The 17,419-nt window shown below is 34.5% G+C and overlaps 4 protein-coding genes across 6 annotated transcripts; 1 reads left to right on the top strand and 3 right to left on the bottom strand.

The window, feature by feature from the left end:
- Positions 1 to 979: 979 nt before the first annotated feature.
- LOC105637693 (uncharacterized) lies at positions 980 to 2,326 on the bottom strand. The gene is made up of 4 exons (XM_037637068.2): positions 1,865 to 2,326; positions 1,693 to 1,781; positions 1,513 to 1,575; positions 980 to 1,330 (listed from the first exon to the last, which is right to left on the bottom strand). The coding sequence occupies exons 1-3, from the start codon at positions 2,194 to 2,196 to the stop codon at positions 1,565 to 1,567; spliced, it is 432 nt and encodes a 143-aa protein (XP_037492996.1). The 5' UTR covers positions 2,197 to 2,326; the 3' UTR covers positions 980 to 1,330; positions 1,513 to 1,564.
- Positions 2,327 to 5,330: 3,004 nt separating this feature from the next.
- LOC105637692 (histone deacetylase-like protein) lies at positions 5,331 to 6,020 on the bottom strand. The gene is made up of 2 exons (XM_012221268.4): positions 5,838 to 6,020; positions 5,331 to 5,758 (listed from the first exon to the last, which is right to left on the bottom strand). The coding sequence occupies exons 1-2, from the start codon at positions 5,936 to 5,938 to the stop codon at positions 5,425 to 5,427; spliced, it is 435 nt and encodes a 144-aa protein (XP_012076658.1). The 5' UTR covers positions 5,939 to 6,020; the 3' UTR covers positions 5,331 to 5,424.
- A 760-nt stretch (positions 6,021 to 6,780) lies between these two features.
- On the top strand, positions 6,781 to 9,792 carry DBP1 (DNA-binding protein phosphatase 1). 3 transcript variants are annotated; one of them, XM_012221266.4, is made up of 5 exons: positions 6,781 to 6,928; positions 7,320 to 7,585; positions 8,082 to 8,288; positions 8,555 to 8,781; positions 9,015 to 9,792. In XM_012221266.4, exons 2-5 carry the CDS (start codon positions 7,430 to 7,432, stop codon positions 9,577 to 9,579), a joined length of 1,155 nt encoding a protein of 384 aa, XP_012076656.1. In that variant the 5' UTR covers positions 6,781 to 6,928; positions 7,320 to 7,429; the 3' UTR covers positions 9,580 to 9,792. The 3 variants fall into 3 exon arrangements, with proteins under 3 accessions (XP_012076656.1, XP_012076655.1, XP_012076657.1); XM_012221265.4 differs by lacking the exon at positions 6,781 to 6,928 and having other exon boundaries at positions 6,943 to 7,585; XM_012221267.4 differs by lacking the exon at positions 6,781 to 6,928 and having other exon boundaries at positions 6,945 to 7,585; positions 8,555 to 8,766.
- A 112-nt stretch (positions 9,793 to 9,904) lies between these two features.
- LOC105637689 (pleiotropic drug resistance protein 1) lies at positions 9,905 to 16,731 on the bottom strand. Its single transcript, XM_012221259.4, has 24 exons — positions 16,243 to 16,731; positions 16,010 to 16,130; positions 15,819 to 15,907; positions 15,651 to 15,735; positions 15,403 to 15,562; positions 15,234 to 15,310; positions 15,058 to 15,111; positions 14,876 to 14,966; positions 14,490 to 14,791; positions 14,115 to 14,396; positions 13,605 to 13,921; positions 13,365 to 13,525; positions 13,177 to 13,280; positions 12,907 to 13,063; positions 12,722 to 12,832; positions 12,477 to 12,640; positions 12,069 to 12,401; positions 11,665 to 11,955; positions 11,490 to 11,573; positions 11,266 to 11,399; positions 10,964 to 11,191; positions 10,715 to 10,886; positions 10,387 to 10,641; positions 9,905 to 10,294 (listed from the first exon to the last, which is right to left on the bottom strand). Exons 1-24 carry the CDS (start codon positions 16,635 to 16,637, stop codon positions 10,037 to 10,039), a joined length of 4,425 nt encoding a protein of 1,474 aa, XP_012076649.4. The 5' UTR covers positions 16,638 to 16,731; the 3' UTR covers positions 9,905 to 10,036.
- Between the last annotated feature and the right edge of the window lie 688 nt (positions 16,732 to 17,419).

Raw genomic sequence — 17,419 nt, 5'->3', positions numbered from 1 at the left:
TTATTGGATCTGGAATGGTAATCTATACAAATAAGGGCATTTCAATTGGATGATTGAATTGTTTTTACAAGAAGTGAGGCTTCTTTGAAATTCAGCAGATTGGACAAGTACGGTATTATTTTTCTTTTTCCCTCTTACTTTCTAGTTCACATTGCCGCCCGTACAAGAGAATAATAAATATTGGTCAGTCAATTTACTATATTTTGATTAATCTGATTTTGTTCTTAGTTTTGGCTTTTTATTATGAATGAAATAACAATTGAAAGAACCTATAACTGTATAAAACATGAACAATCTGCTCTCTGGAGAAATATCCTGGATGATGATGGATAGCTCCCACTCCCAGCAGCTAACACAAGATCAATCAGCTTCTCCAGAGTATAATCAATTTCAAGTTGGAATGCAGCCACCTGTCCATATTCCACAGCAACAGATTGAAATTGAAATACAACCTACTGCTCAGCAGCCCATACTTGCAGTTGAAGATCATTGTATTGACAGTTCTCCACAGATCAATAAATATAATGGAAACGAGAAGAAAATAAAAGAGCTGGAAACGAAGTGCATTGACATTGATAAAAGACTTCAAGAACTTCAATCCAGAGGTTTTCAACTAGCAAATATTTATTTTGTCTTCCAAGGTGTTATTTTAACAGTTGTATTAACCTCCAAAACTCTTCAATGCCGAAATTGTTGGATGCCATCTTGTCTTTCACTTATAGCGACTGGGGTTAACTCGATGGCTCTGCAACAACTTGGAAGGAAGTACATTGACACATTAGCTGAACAGGATTCTATACAGGACACGATTTACAGATTGGATAGTCGCGGATCAAATCCTTTAGCGATAACGGGTATGCAGAAATTTAAACGCAGGTACATTTTTAGGCTTTGTATGTTTTTTCTGATGGCTTTCTCTGGGATCATGCTTTCTAGTTGTTGGGTGAAAATGTGTTAAATCAATTATGGGCTTGGAATATATAAAAACAAATTCTTTGTTTCTTCTCTTTTCATTTTGAACATAAATTTCTTACAACTCCTCTTCAACTTTATACAATTTTCTTTTTTCTGTACATTTTTCGTTAATAAAGATTGCTCTACGCAGTAGTACTAGTACATTACATAGACAAGAATAACATTAATTAATTTTAAGACAACATTCCTCAACTAAATGACATGTAAATATTCACAATTAATTCAAGATTTTATCATCATAATTCTTGGAAAAGATATCTCTAGACGAATCACACACATCCAACCATTACATACAAAATTGCCTAAATGCCATAGAGACCAAGATGCCGTTACATCCAGAACCCCACCAAATCACCTGCAAAAGAAGTAGTAAAAATACTGAGACATCCGCCTAAAACAAGGTACATTTGAGGTCAGATCCTAGAAGCATTCATAGGAGTTTACCCAGTTAGAAATCTCAGGAAAGCATTTACACAAATATAAAGGCTGTAATATAAAATAAACAAGACGCTAAATTGAGATTGTACAATCACAAACCAGGAAAAGTAATGCAGAGAGAATTGTTGATGAACGACGCCTAGCTCTTATTTTAAACTGCAGCTAAATCAACAGGAGAGAAATTCATTTATAAATAGAATGGGAAAGCAGCAAACTAAAAAAAAACATCTATTAATCTTTAAAGCAATTTGCAGGCCAATCAATGAGGTTTTTTTATACCAATTTCATCTGAATTGCTCAATTGAACTGCAGGGTATATCTGAATTTCTTTCCTTTCAACATTGTTTCTTGAAATCCAACTGAAAGGCCTGCAAAGAATTAATAAAAATTATCAAGATTCCAGTGCAAATTTGAAAACAATAAAGAAAATCATGCTTATGGCAGAAATTACTTATAATCCCAAAGCTCTTCTGTGATGGCGGTGATAGTAAGTCCAGTCTTTTTATTGCCATTAAAAAATATATCAGCACAAAGTCGCACGTGTTTAGCTGTGATAGTGGCAGAATGATTAGTCCCTACCATTGTAACAAGCAGAAAACCACGAAGATCAGGAATCGTCCCTTCGAAAGAGAACTTAGTAGCCTTCTCTTTCAATAGTCCGTTAGGCTTTATTATAATCTCATCACCTTCAATTTCATGCCCAACTGAACAACGCAAAGGCTTAATCGAAATGGACCTTCGAGTCCTGTTGTGAAATCTGGTCTTTCTGCTAAAGAAAACCATATCAATTTCAAAAGATCGCTCGAGCAGATTTGGAATTGATCTCACTTTGAAAGATTTTGAGTTGCGACTAAAATGAAGAGTGTGCGTTTATTAGTTCGGCAGTTAGCTGTGAGCCTATGACGGTCACAAATTGTAGTTGTATGAGAATAACGATGACAGAACGACACGCACGCTATTTGCTGTCTTGATTTGGACGGTAGCGGCTTGGCGCCTCACTCTCACCAGTTATTTTAATTTTCCAATTTATAATATTTAATCTAATTGTTAGGTTCTTCAAAACGAAAAAAATATCTAATCGTTAAGTTTTAAATTTTGGTTGTATTTAAACCTCGAGCTTCATGTTATAAATTAAATTAATCTTGAAGTTTACATTTCAATTAAAATGAAAATGTATAATTTATTTATCTATATCTATAGTATATATAAAAATAGGACAAGAGAATAATAAAATTATCTATAATGCACTTACTGAAATTTTAAATGTTTTAAAATAATTTTATTAATAGATAATTAAACGTTACGTTAATGCTCTTAATAAAATTTAAAATGCTCTAAAATATTTTTATTAATATCTAATTAAATTTTATTTTAAATATTCTTCAACATTAACTATATATTAATAAATATTTTTTATTTTTAATTATTTTAATGTTATATAATAAGGTTATACATGAAAATTAATTTTTTTATTATTTACTAGATATGTTTTTAATTTATATAATTTAAGATTTAAATTAAATGTTAGAGCTGAATACATATTACATACTTTCTGTATTTATTATATGTATTATTTTGCTCTATTTAACTCAATAGATAATAAATAAATTTATAATCTATAATATATCTATTTATACTATATATAAAGGTGGTAATGAAAAATGAATAATAAGATTTTGTATATTGTTTTTGTAAAATTTATGATACTCTAAAATAACTTTATTCATAGCCAATTAAAAAATTTTAACATAAAAATATATATAATATCTCTATAATTTCATTGAATGTTTTTTTTAACTTTTTTTAATAATACATATACATAATTAAGCATTTAAAAATTTAAAATTTTACTATTATTATCTTATTATGTCTAAGTATGTTTTAGTTCATTATATTATTATTAATAATTAAATAATTTTAGTAATTTATTATTATTATTTTTTTATTTACTATTATTGTAATTTATCTTCAACATTATTATTTTAAATGAATATATGTAAAATATGAGGCATTCAAAAATTTTATTTTTTTAATTTATTTTAAATAAATATATCTAGATAATTAAGATTTTAATTTAAAAATGGTATGGTTAAATTTCTTTAATTACAAATTATGCTCTAATTTGGTTGGCAAAAGAAAAAAGATAAAAAATTATCATTTTTTAAACATTTTGAATTTGATTAATTATATTGATATCTTATTTAATTCAAATCTTACTCTTTCTATTGAGGAATATAATTTTACCAATAAATTTTTTAAATGATTTTGTGACTTTGATTGAATAAAAAAATAAAAATAAAAATAATTATTATTTATAGATATTTTATTTGATTTATTAGATTAGTTTCTTATTCTATTGTTGACATATATTTATTTATTAAAAGAGATTATAGTGAAATTTATTAACAAAATATGTAAATTAATTATAAAACATAAAATAAAAGCTATATGATAATTTTTTATAAATTAATTTGTTACTTAAACAAAAAATAAAAGCAACTAGCGTATAATAAAAACTATATAAATCAGTATGTCGAAGAGAATATAAATGACATATTTCATATTTAAATTGCTATTTTAAATAGAGAAATAAATATACTAATTTTTTTCAGTGATATATTACAATGTAAAATATATAATTAAAAAAATATTTTACTGTATACATAAAAACCACTATATTTATCGTAATCTAAATAATAATTTATGCTTTAAGTATATAAATAAAAAAACTAAACGAGTATAAAAAATGAGCATATCATGAATATAGTCAACATGCATTACACATCATAACAAGAACTAATAATCAATAAAAGTTAATATATACTATATTTGGAGTGGTGGTGTCAAGATTTAAAGTTAAAGGTATCAAAAAATAAATTTTCAAAATTATACAAAAAAAGTATATAAAAAAAAAGGATCAAGGTAGGACGCCATTCTACGTTAGAATAAATAATATTAGTAAAATTCAAATTGCACTTGATCAATGTTCAATAATTGATGAAAATATGCTTTGAAAGTTAACAAATTATTGAAATTTTTGTATAATAACCTCTTGTCGATACTAAAAATTATGCTAATCAAAATTTTAAATTTTGATATTAAAATTTGTTGTTTTAGCTGATGAACATTAAACATAGGACAATTTAATTTTAAAATTTATATGTTAATTATTATTATTATTATTATTATTATTATTATTATTATTATTATTATTATTATTCCATTTAAAAGATGAAAAACCAAAATTGAAAAGGGGCCGGTTTAGGAGGCGAGGGCAACCTTGGAAACTTATCTAACTGTGGTCGGCTATTTGCTGTCCCCACATCTTTATGCCTTGATAATGTCTATGCTGTTTTGCGAAAGTCATGTATCGGCGTCCGACATTAGCAAATTTAAGGATAAGGTTAATGCTATGATCGACAAAAATTAGAAATTAGTACCAGTAACGAGTCATGTTTCCCAAGTATATATCTTCTAGATGGTTTTAGATTTTATACTCAAAATTATTCTTTGTTAGGCCATTTGATTAAAGCATCCGTTCGTGAGAATGTGGTCTCTTTCAGCTAATTCAGACCAATAGTATAATGTTATTCGTGTTAATACGTACTTAGCGTGTGTTATTAATTAATTAATGAGATTTATTTGATTGTGCATCTCATGGGCAAAAAAGACATTTTCCCCTTTGATACGCAGCCCATAACTTCAAGGCCTTTTGGCCCATTCGAGTTAACAAAACCAATCCTATTTCATTATGGACTTTTTGGCCCTTTGCGCAAATCCAACGAGTCTAGGCTGGAACCTTAAGCGAGAAAAGTTGTACTTCTCTTCTGTTTTATATATCCAATTTGTACTGCGTGTACTATGCCATCCTCGCCAAATACAACCAATTCAGTACTACGACCGACGATCAAACGCCATTAGTAATCTATTTCCATTTTTGATATTTTAAGAATTGTATTGTTTATGTACATAATTTGCAGTAACAATATACCTATATGACAACTGAATGTTCTACATGGTAAAGCAACTGTTGCCGCTATGAACCATCACTTTAACTGCTGAAGCTGGAGGCGGAGCATTCTCGGAATAACCGGTAGCCTCCCATCTCCTGCGAGCGGATGGCCTTGGAAGGTTTTCTGGCACAACGGTCTCTAGTGAATTAAGACGCCATGGAGGGCACATTCTTTTGTCGCTCCATCTCTGACTCTTTGATTCCACAACTGAATACTGCATATCTTTGGCCATCGCGAGATTTTCTTGGCTTGCCAAATTATCCATTTCAGCTCCAATTATCATCCAGGCTATTCCCAGCACGCACTGCCTTCTCCACTTGTCATTCTTCAACCTACAAATGTAAAACAAGTAATTGGAAAGTGTAAAATTTTAATAAAATAAAGGCCATGCATGTTAAGATTTTGGCCTACCATGAAACTTGGGTAGTACTTGTCTTAGTAGTGGAAGAAGGGAGGCCTGAAGCAGAGGTCGGAAGGGGGAGGTTGAGGCAGCAACTGGTTGTGATGGCCATTTGATGTCTCTGTTTTTTTGTTAAAGAGCCTCCCCTGTTAAAATTACTCACAGGCACAGAGAGGCCGCGATATCGGGATATTTATAAAATAGACTGTGCAGAGAGGGAGAGAGGATCTGACGATCTGGGTTTGTTGGAGTGAGTCAGTCTGGTCAAAGTAGCTGACAAATGGGTGCTAGTCTTTTGACACGTGGATTGGACCCTTCAAACAAGCCACCTTTCGTTGCTTGCCGTCCTCCACCACGTTTTAGTATTGGAGACGCGTGTTGGAAATGGCTTCCTGTAGCTTGCTCGCTCGCCATGTACAGGCCCAGACAAGGCAATCGCACTCGCACTCGCGGCGTTCTCCCCCAGTCTCCTTTACATGAGTCCTTCTGGAAAAGTTCAAAAGATTTGTCAGAGAAAACAATAAAAAAATATATTTATCTACAATATACAACACATTGCACTAAAAATTTTCAAAAAATCTCTGAAAATCTTATATATAATCCATCTATTGCTAACAAATAAATTTTTTATCTAGTCGTTGTCAAAAGCTAAAAGAGAAAATTAAATACTTGAAAGAAAGAAACAAGTTTGATTGTTTTGAAGTCAATAATCTTAATCTTCCATTTTAATCAAGTAATTATTATTATTTATTAAACCAAATTGAAAGCTTTATTTCACAATTAGCACGTGTTATGACACGCCGATCACATGGGACCCCAATTATAGTTAATTGTTGGTTGGTCCACATTAAATTAAATTATTTATTAAAAGGAAAATGACACCTCCTTACCTAATGGAAAGGCCACAATCATTTCAATACCCATCATTACTAATTTCTACATTTAAATACCAAAATCTAGATATTACTATTATATTATTATTATTGCTCTGTTTTTTGTTTGTCAGCTTGGTAGGTTGTCAAACAAGTAGTTACTGAAGCGCCACGCTACCCGAATCGAAACGACGTCATTGGATTCACATTCATGGACGGACTCTGCTCAGGTTCACCCCTACTGCCTTTAAAACCGACCAGTTAGAAACTCGGCTTTAGCCTACCAAAACTTTTACCATCGGCTGCGTCGCCTCAAATCTCTCTTCTTTCTCTTTAGATCGCATTGAATCGCTATTATTTCGTTTCTATTCTATTGCCCATTAAACCCTAATTTTGTATTTTCTTCCTGCTTTAAACCCTTTCCTCTTCTTGTTCAGCACCTGAAAACCCTAACGAATCCCCAAAACAACCTTAGTTCACACATTGTTGAATTGCTGGATCTGCATTTTCTTTTTCACATATTTGTATTTTAGTTTTCGGCTGAGTCAACGCATTGACTGATTCACCGAGTCATTTCTTTCTTAATACTTATTGAATTACACTACTTGTTTGATTTGATAGCGTTCGGTGTCCATCTGAGTTAGCTCATTGGCAGAATAGCTCGAAGAAACTTTCTTGGAAATTTGAGATTTTGAAGTTGGGATTTTGCTTGTGAGGAGAGGGATGTGAAAATGGAGGGAAGTAAAGGGTTTGGTGGAATTGGGGAAAATGGAAGCTCCAGCGAGGGTCGGCCTCCAAACCCTCTTGCTGCAGGGTGTCGACAGTGTTATACAATTGATAATGCTCCTGTTTCCTGTAAGAAGACGCTGGTTCGACATCAATCCCTTGTAAGTTTCTTTCTAAAAATTTTTGCAATTTTTTTTCTTTTTCATTTTCGATTTTTTAAATGTTGACAATGAGCAATGCGATTGCTTGTTTGTTCTATTTTGTTAGCCACCCATTAGGGAAAGACAGCACAAGAAAGTTTGGTTTTTGATTTTAATGAAGGAATTCTTAGCGTGCTTGTATTGAACTTTGGTTTCCAATCTCTTTTTTAGTTCTTTTCTCTTTTTGTTTCTTGTTTTTCACTTTAGCTGAAGTAAATACTTTCATTTGCTGAATTGAGCTGCTGGGCACAAATGTCTGTTTTAACGTCAAGATTTCTGTGAACTGCATTTTGTTTTAAAAAAAAAAATCCTGATGTGTTTCCTTGCCCGTTTTCGTTCCACGGTCTTTTCTTTTTCTTTTGGTGTCTTGGAGTGGATCATGGACTTTCTCACAGTTGTTGCAGTTTGTATTGGGTATATTCCTTTTTCGTCGAGGTTTTGACTAGAAATTTGGCAGGTGAAGACGAGGACATCAGATATCTCTGTGGAACCTGAACTTACTGTACAAAATCACACCGGCGATTTCACTCCTATTGTCCGTTCAGGAGCATGGGCGGACATCGGCTTTCGCTCAAGCATGGAGGATGTTTATACATGCATCGACAATTTTTTGGGTGACTGTGGGCTCAACAATGTGGTCGATGGGCCCAATGCCTTCTATGCGGTATTTTTCCCCTCTTCCACTCATGAATCTTCACGTACTTATACATGGCTATTTTCAATGATTGTACTTTTATTTTTTCCTGGTGTCAAATTCTTGGGAAATTGTACTTTCTCTTGATGTGATGGTGGTGTTGGACATGTTAGTGCTATCGGTCTTGCCTGTGACAGAAGACATACATCCTATGCAAAATAGTAGCTTTGATCTTGTGCTTGTTTAGAGATTCTATGATATTGGCCGTTTAACATTATTTCTATATTGTCGGCCAGGTATTTGATGGACATGGAGGAAAACATGCTGCTGATTTTGCATGCTACCATTTGCCAAAATTTATTGTTGAGGATGAAGACTTCCCAACAGAGATTGAGAGGGTTGTTGCTTCGGCCTTTCTGCAAACTGACACTGCTTTTGCAGAGGCTTGCTCCCTGGATGCCGCCCTTGCTTCTGGCACTACTGCACTTGCAGCCCTTGTTATTGGCAGGTCTTGGATGATTAAGTTGTCACCAATTTTGGCCTTCCCTTTACTGCCCTGAATTTGCTTGTTTGCATATTTTAGTTTCTTTTCCAGCATTGTCCAGTTTGATTCTTAATAATTTGTTTACTTTTATTGACTATATCTGCGTGGGATATGTTTCTCTTTCTTTAAAGTTAGTTCATGAGTAATTGATGTTCTTAAACCATTTGATGTTGGTTATGATATGTGTTCTGATCTTACTGTTCTGATGGCAGGCTGTTGGTGGTGGCAAATGCTGGAGATTGCCGTGCAGTGTTGTGTCGGCGTGGTAAGGCAATTGAAATGTCTAGAGATCACAAACCAATTTGCAACAAAGAGAGGAAGCGCATTGAGGCATCAGGAGGGCAAGTTTCTGATGGTTACCTCAATGGCATACTTAATGTGGCTCGTGCTCTAGGAGACTGGCACTTGGAAGGAATGAAAGGTACAGATGGTGGGCCACTCAGCGCAGAACCAGAGCTTATGACTACACAACTGACAGAGGAAGATGAATTCCTCATTATAGGTTGTGATGGAATTTGGGACGTATTCAGGAGCCAAAATGCAGTGGATTTTGCTAGGCGGAGGCTTCAGGAGCACAATGACCCAGTCATGTGTAGCAAAGATCTAGTTGATGAAGCTTTGAAGAGGAAGAGTGGGGATAATTTAGCTGCTGTTGTGGTTTGCTTCAGATCAGAAGCTCCCCCCAACCTGGTTGCCCCACGGGCAAGGGTGCAGAGAAGCTTCTCTGCTGAGGGTTTGAGGGAGTTGCAAAGCTTCCTGAATAGCCTGGCCAATTGAGATAGTGACGAATGCTTTTTTATTTTCTTCATTTTGTTTTTGTTCTCTAATCAAGAATTTTACCTTTAGTTTTAGATATTGAGAGAATAGAATTCAACTGTAACATATGCGGCAGCAAGTTGGTAACGAGATTTGTTGCTTTAGTAGAGGTTAAATTTGTCTTGCCTTTAGCCTTTGAATGAAGTTACTTTGACTTGAATCTTTTTATTTTAACGATCCATCAGTGTAGCCCAATAACACAGATCATACACTCTGTTCTTTCTATAACTTTTTTAATCTTGGTGAATTACTAATTTTTCGTTGGAAAAAAAAATAAACTTGCAAGGGTTGAAAGAGGATTGTATTTATAAAATTAGAAGTCAAGTTATTACATTGTTCTATTTATATTATCTTTCTTCTATAAATTATGAGATATACAAAAAATTACATATATTATGGTTATTCTTTAATCGAGTCTTTATCTTTTCTGGAAGTTGAATATTTTGATCGAGAAGGCAAAGATGAATCCAAAGAGTGTTGTGATCCCAACAAGTACTATTGCGACGATTCCAATAAAATCATGACGAAACCCAAAATAACTCCTTAAGAAATGTTCCACCGTCTCACCAGTGTCTAATGTCTCCTTTACATCTCCGTACTGCGAAGCAATTAATCCATACAATGTCCAAGCAATTGGGCAACACCAGTAGTACCATCTCCACCACACAGGAATTCTCTGTCATAACCAAGTTTTTTAATGTCTTTTAGTCATGACCTCTCGATAATTAATTAGTCAAGAAAAAAAAAAGTTGACATTGAGAAGTCTACCGTTCGAGGAACAACAAATCCGGAGAAAAGATTCCATATTGCGTAGAATGCAGTTGAAACTATGGCAGCAATGCTGTGGTTGGGAGTAGTAGCCACAACCATCATCCCATAGAGAGTGAAGTATAAGAAAGTGAAGTACATGTAGAAAATATACCAGAAAAACTTGTTGGCTGTCCATTCAAATCCAATCATGGCATACACTATTACTCCATATATTATTGTTTGAACTAAAATGTGGGGAAGTTCAATCACAACCTGCAAAAAACAACAATGATTAGATGCAGGGCCATGGGAAAGGAAAAATTATAGTTAAAGGTAATGGATTTACTTGTCCAAAGGCGTATGGCAACGCAGAATACATTCCAGCTGCTCTTTCTCTATAAAATACCGTTCTCTCAATTGCTGCGACTGGCTGCACTGATGAAGCATTCAGAAATCCTAAGAATAGAACAGCAATATACATGGAACCCATTGCGTTAAGGATATCTTGTTGCCTACTTCTGCAATTCACAGACATTTCATTCAGCTTACAGAGTAAGAGCCTCTGTTAGAAAGCATGCAATGAGTTTATCTGTACCTTTTGGAGCCTATATCCCAAAAAATGGTTCCCATCATCAAAGCTATAAATGTCGTGAATAAGAGTCTCACTGCAGAGTATGGTGGGTTTCGCCATAATGACCAATGCTGCTTCCAAAGGCAAGCCATACACTGGGTTAAGAAGGGCTGTGAGTATTGGGTTGGGAAGCATAGATCTTTTGACCCCGGCGGAGGTTTGCTTAGTTCGTTGATCAAAGCTTTGTTTCTTCTGAATTTTCAACGTATGCAAGTTCAATAGCTTTATAATAACTATTATTATTTAAATGTTAAGTGTTAACCAACCTGTATAATTCTGAGTTCTTGTAGATATCAGTGAAGTTAACTCCAAGAGCTTCTTCTTGTGCTGCTGTAGTAACTTCCAACATCCAAGTTGCAGGATTATAGCCATCCTTAATCTTAGGAACTCCCTCAATTTCCTGCATAAAAGTTTGTTCCCATTGTCACAAAATAGCAGAAAACAGGGAAGATTGGAGTAACTCTAGTACACGGTACTTATTAGATCTAACCTCAAAATATCTGATCAGGTGGCAAGCTTGTCGTCCAACTGGACCCACATAAATTTCTTGGCCTCCTCTTCTCAGCAAAATCAACTGTAATATGACGCTGAAATCATTAGACTTGTATTTAGCTTAAAAATTCCAAAAAAGAACGTTACTTATTTAACCAAGAATAATGTCTCACCTCATCAAAAGCATCAAAAATGTCAATGCTTGGCTGGTGTATCGTACATACAACTGTTCGTCCAGTGTCCACAGTATTCCTCACTGTTCTCATAACTATGGCTGCTGCTCTGGCATCAAGGCCAGAGGTTGGCTCATCCATGAAAATTATTGATGGATTAGAAACAAGCTCAACTGCAATTGTCAGCCTCTTGCGTTGCTCAATTGAAAGTCCACTTACACCAGGCAATCCAACAAGTGCTTCTTTTAAAGAGGTCAGTTCTACAAGCTCCATGACTTCTTCAACGTACATCTGCAAGCCACCAAATTAGTTTTCCAGTCAATAACCTGAATTGTGGATAGAATATAAAAGTCCATTGTGTACAATACTATCTAGTAATCTATTGCTAACAGAACTAACTGTACCTTTCTTGTATTGGAATTAACCTCGGTAGGTAATCGAAGCCAAGCAGAATAAATCACCGACTCGTAGACTGTAACATGAGGGGAGTGGATATCGGTTTGCTCACAGTATCCTGATATGCGAGCAAAAGTTTCTTGCTTCTTCGGATATCCAGATATTGTGATGTTTCCTTCAATGTAACCGCCGGTTTTTCTTCCAGCCAAGACATCCATTAGAGTGGTCTTGCCAGCACCACTGGCACCCATTAGAGCTGTTAGGACTCCTGGCCTGAAAGCTCCACTGACACCCTTCAAAAGTTCTAGACGATCCTCAGTGATACCTTGAGCTTTCATTTCCTGCACGAACATGATAAAAAATTCAGGATTCTACTCCTAATACATTGCTACTTCTTCAATAAAGACTTGAGGTACCCGTGGCATGTCTACAGCATATCTAATTTCGTCAAAAGTGATAGACAGGGGTTGAAATGGGAGAACCATTCCCCGCTTCCTGTCCTTGTCAGCACCACTAGAGCTGCCCACTCTCGCAGATGGCATCCTGAATGAGGAACTTCTGTGGCTTGAATTCCATCTTCCTGTGTTTGTTTTTACATGTTTAACTTTAAGCTTGAAATGACAGAAAAACATCAAAAATGGGGCGATGAGTTATGACCTACCCAAAGGGTTCTTCCTTCTTGCTGAAAGTTCAATCCCAAACTCTCCAGTTCTGTTAGCATTTTTCTCAGCAAAGGCCTCTTCTGAAAGTATTGCTTGAGGCTTCTTAAATGCTGCAATCAGTTCACTCGTCAGAAAATAGGTTACATATCTCAGAAACAGAAAATGTAAACTTTGTGATACCTACGGTCAAGATACTTCAGGGCCAAAGTGAAAAGGAAATTGAATAGGAAGACATATCCTGTTAAACCTCCAGCAGCAATCCAATACCAATATGCTTCAGGGAAAAGTCCATGTGACTTCAAAAAAGTAACTCCTAATGCCTCAGTTGAATTAGGAGGAAACTGCAACGATATCATTTCCACATAACAGTTAGCATTTCTGGCCAAATAATTTTCTGCAAAGTTCTCACTTAGATTCTATTTTTCTCGTCCAAATTCAAGGAAATGAAGCCTACATGATTCCATCTCTTTCCAAGAAATTCATTCACAGAAATACCATTCTGAGCATACATCAGGGGTGAAAACCAGTAACCCCATATCCACAATTTCTTCACATCATCTGAAGCAACATAGTGTATCCATCATGATCCAGATTTGTATCATCAATAAAGAAGTGAAAAATGTATTAATTAACAGAGCTCACCTCTTGATAGGACAAATCCACCCAGAACTAGTACTGCAAGTAATGAAAATATTGCTAATGTGTTAGCTAATATCATATTTCTTCCTAAGGCTGCTACCAGTCGAAACAGTGAGGACGCCATCTGGTTTGTGAGTAGGAGTATCAGGTACTGCTTGAAAAACCTGCCATCGAGAAATTTGATGAAGTCTGGAAACTTAAGCATACAAATGAATTAATTATCCAGAGTTTCTGGTTTCCAACCTTTCAATATTTGGATCAAAGCCTATAACATAATATGTCAAGATCACCCATATAGCAACTTCTAAAAATGAGATTGGAATCTTGAGAATCCATGTAGGCAAAGCATATGACCATGAAGGATAAAAGAGTAGGTCTCTTTGCTTGTAGAAGACCGGAAGTTTAATGACTGTCATTGGAATCTCCGAGAGTCCATTGAAAAAAATAGTCATGACTGCAAAGAAAAGGGCACCAAAATAAACCTGACCATCTTCTACTGTGTTTCTATGCATCTCCGTTCTTACAAATATTGTCATTGTTACGGAAGCCATTAGAATAAGCTGAAATGAAATAGAGGACAATATACACCATCACATCAATGATTTTTAGAATTAGAACTTTCAAATTGAATCCTATTATTTCATAATCTGAAAAAAAAAAAACAAAAGATCTTTAAATATTTACAAGCCCTTTCCAAGTGACAAGGGGGTAAAATAGAAAGGACGGATGGAAGGAAAACAGGGTGTAACTCACTTGGAGCATTTTGAAAATGTAGGCAAAGGAATTCCTCTTCATGAGCAAGAATTCTCTTGAAATGCAAGCTTTCAGGAGTTCCTTCTTGCTGACACCATACTTCTTAGTTGTTAGAGAAGCTGGGTGTGACTTGGACTTGTCAAACGGTGTAGCAAGTTCATCACCTAGTTTTCGTCCAATGTGAAATGACTGAAATGCTTCAGCAAATTCATTTGCTGGAACAAAACTGTAAGGCTCATCTTTATGTGCCCAGTACTGCTCTTGATCTTTCCTTGATGTTACCTATGACATTTTAAACAAGGTAAGTTCATGAACAATTTAAACATGTTCCGGCGGGGGAAATACAAAATAGATTGTAATTTTTATAAGACTTACTTCTTGTAAGAAGTCAGCAACTCCCTTCCTCTCAGGACATTTGAAGCCCATGTATTCAAAGAACTCAAGCACATTTTCACGCGGACCTTGATAAACTACTTGTCCATCGGACAGAAGAATTATGTCATCAAAAAGATCGTAAGTTTCTGGTGCTGGTTGGAGAAGAGAGATAAGGGCAGTTCCATTGAGAATGTGAATGGATTGTCTTAGTGAGTTCACAATCTGAAAAGTCGTTGAACTATCCAAACCAGTTGATATCTCATCCATGAAGAGTGCTCTTGCTGGTCCAACCAGCATTTCCCCTGCATTCATATGGAAGGTTCTAATATATATGGTGCCTTATTAAAGATTTGGAGATTGTCAGGTATACAATTGTCAATAGTTACCTGTTGTGACTCGTTTCTTTTGTCCTCCAGATATGCCTCGTACCATTTCATCACCCACCATTGTATCAGCGCACACTTCAAGTCCTAAAATCTGCATTGTTTTATATGCAGAAATGCCAATTATATAGGTATTTATTTTTTACCCCTGAAACTTGAGGCCTAATTGGACTTAAAGTTGATACCTTGAGAATGTAGTCCGTAACTAAATTTCTGTCTTGCCCCTCTAGAGCAGCTGCCTATGGAATTCCAAGTGTTAAAGCAGATTTAATTGATAAAAGCATTATTCATGCTGTCTTGCAGGTATTCAATATCCACAGAAAATTCACACACAAGAATCTCTTATCCATTCTTCTCTCACCTTCATGTAGATATCTATATCAGGATCTGGTTTGATATTTGCAGCTTTCTCCCTTCTTGCTAATTCTGCCAACATCTCTGCATAATTTCAGAATTTGATGGTATTAATTCACATGTTTTATATAATTATTCCACTAAAGACTATATAACAACAATGTTATGTGGCTGACCATAGCGCGTTCCAACCCCTTGACATCTTGCAGAGAAAGAAAGAGTCTCTCTTACAGTCATTTCTCCTATATGGAGATCATATTGACTAATATAAGCTGAAGTTCTCTGCGGTACAAATTCTTCCATCCCATGTCCATTATAGGTCACCCTTCCTGAAAACTGAAATTTTACAATCTCAAATGTGAGGCAATCCGCAAAACAATTTCCTGCATAAACTACTTGATACCACATGATTCTCTATCCTTACCTTTAGATCTTTACTGAGTTTTCCAGCTAAAGCCAAAAGCAATGTTGTCTTTCCTGAGCTTGGAGGGCCTAACAGTAGGGTCATTCTGCAAAGTTGGAATATTATATGAATAACAAACAAAGAAATTGCAGATTTATTTCATTTTGTTAAGAGAATATTTTGACTCACCTTCGAGGCTTGATGATTCCACTAACATCCTGTAGAATAGGTAATGATATCTTTCTACTTGGAAGAATATGAAGATAATTCAAGAATCCCTTTGGAAGGGGCCAATACAAACACACAGAGAGAGAATGAATTACATTCAGAAATTATGAAATTGGCTATTCAAAAATTATATGATCTCGAAATTATTATACCTCAAACAAATTAACAGAGAAGTTGAACATGGTAGGCAAAGCTCTGCTTCCAACATATGCTTCTGCTTCAATGCGTAAATGCTCGAACCGGACTTCAATTGTTGGCATGTCAAGTCCAACTCTGGGTTTTAAATTTCGCAAGGAAAAAGCAAGAAAAGAAATCATACAAACATATATTCAAACAGAACAAGTACATTATAAGAAAAACACGTCTAAATTTTCATTATACATACTTATCAATGCGTTCCTTGAGCTTCAACAAGAAATTCTCATTATCTTCCTCTGCAATCTTTACCAGTCTTTCAAGAATGTTCCTTTTCTCTATGAATCCGAGTTTCTTTACGTCAATTTCTCTAGATTGGCCTTCTTGTCCGGTGAGTATACCTCTCCTTACACGTAAATACGTAGGCAATTTCTCCAAAGCAGCCCATTTGAGAGCTTCTTCATCATCTTCTTCATGACGAGACGACTTGGAGAAAGCTTCCATGGTACTATTTCTCCATATGCTAAAACTGCTTATACGTTCACTACTGACTCTATCACCTGCACCTTCCATTTTCACTAGTGTCTGTACTTTTCTTTCCTCTGTTCCTTCATTAGTTGAAACATTTGCAAGTAGTTTTTTCATGCAAAGAAGGTTCTATATATATTGTACTATACGGTATCACGAAAGTATTATATTACGCTAAGCTCTCATTCATACATACATACATACAAAGCACATATTATGATAATAATATTAAATAAATCCCTCATTAATAAATAATTAACATTCTAAAATTTTAAATTGTATGGAATTATTCATTCAAAAAAAAAAAAAATCTATAGAATTGTAAGTATTGAGATCTGCAGGCTACTGCCCCAAAAATTTCAATTTTTTATTCTAATAAATTAGATTTTTTTTCATGGACTCTTATATTTAACTCTAAAATATTATAATAAATTTAAGAGTATATTTTTATTTCTAGATTTCAATTTCTACATCTGTCGCCTATTATGAGATGGAAATGAATTAATTTAAGTTAGTCAAATACACATAATTAAATAGCTTTCCTTGATTTTTCAAATTAAGGAAATATAAAATTAAAAAATATAATTATTAATAAAAGTTGAATTTACTCCTAACTACTATAATGATTAGAGATTAAGGCTAATTATTGAACATTCATAGTATAAAATAAAAGCCACAAATGTTATAAGAAAAGAAAATGTAATAATTCCATTTCTAAGTCATAAATTTAGTAATGATTTAATTTTTCCTGTGGGAGGGTTTAATATTGAGATTATGAAGAAGTGGAGGGCAACTCCGAAACAATGTGTTCAGGTAAGAATAAAATATAATTATTTTACGATTTCAATGCATAGCCATTGATCATGATCGACTGTCTAAGATCTTCTGCAATTAGTATC

This window comes from Jatropha curcas, chromosome 8 (genome assembly GCF_041381405.1).
Source record: "Jatropha curcas cultivar XTBG-Jc1 chromosome 8, XTBG_Jcur_1.0, whole genome shotgun sequence".
Classification (NCBI taxonomy): Eukaryota; Viridiplantae; Streptophyta; class Magnoliopsida; order Malpighiales; family Euphorbiaceae; genus Jatropha; species Jatropha curcas.
The sequence above is the reverse complement of the archived record's forward strand: the minus strand, read 5'-3'. Positions and strand labels throughout refer to the sequence as shown.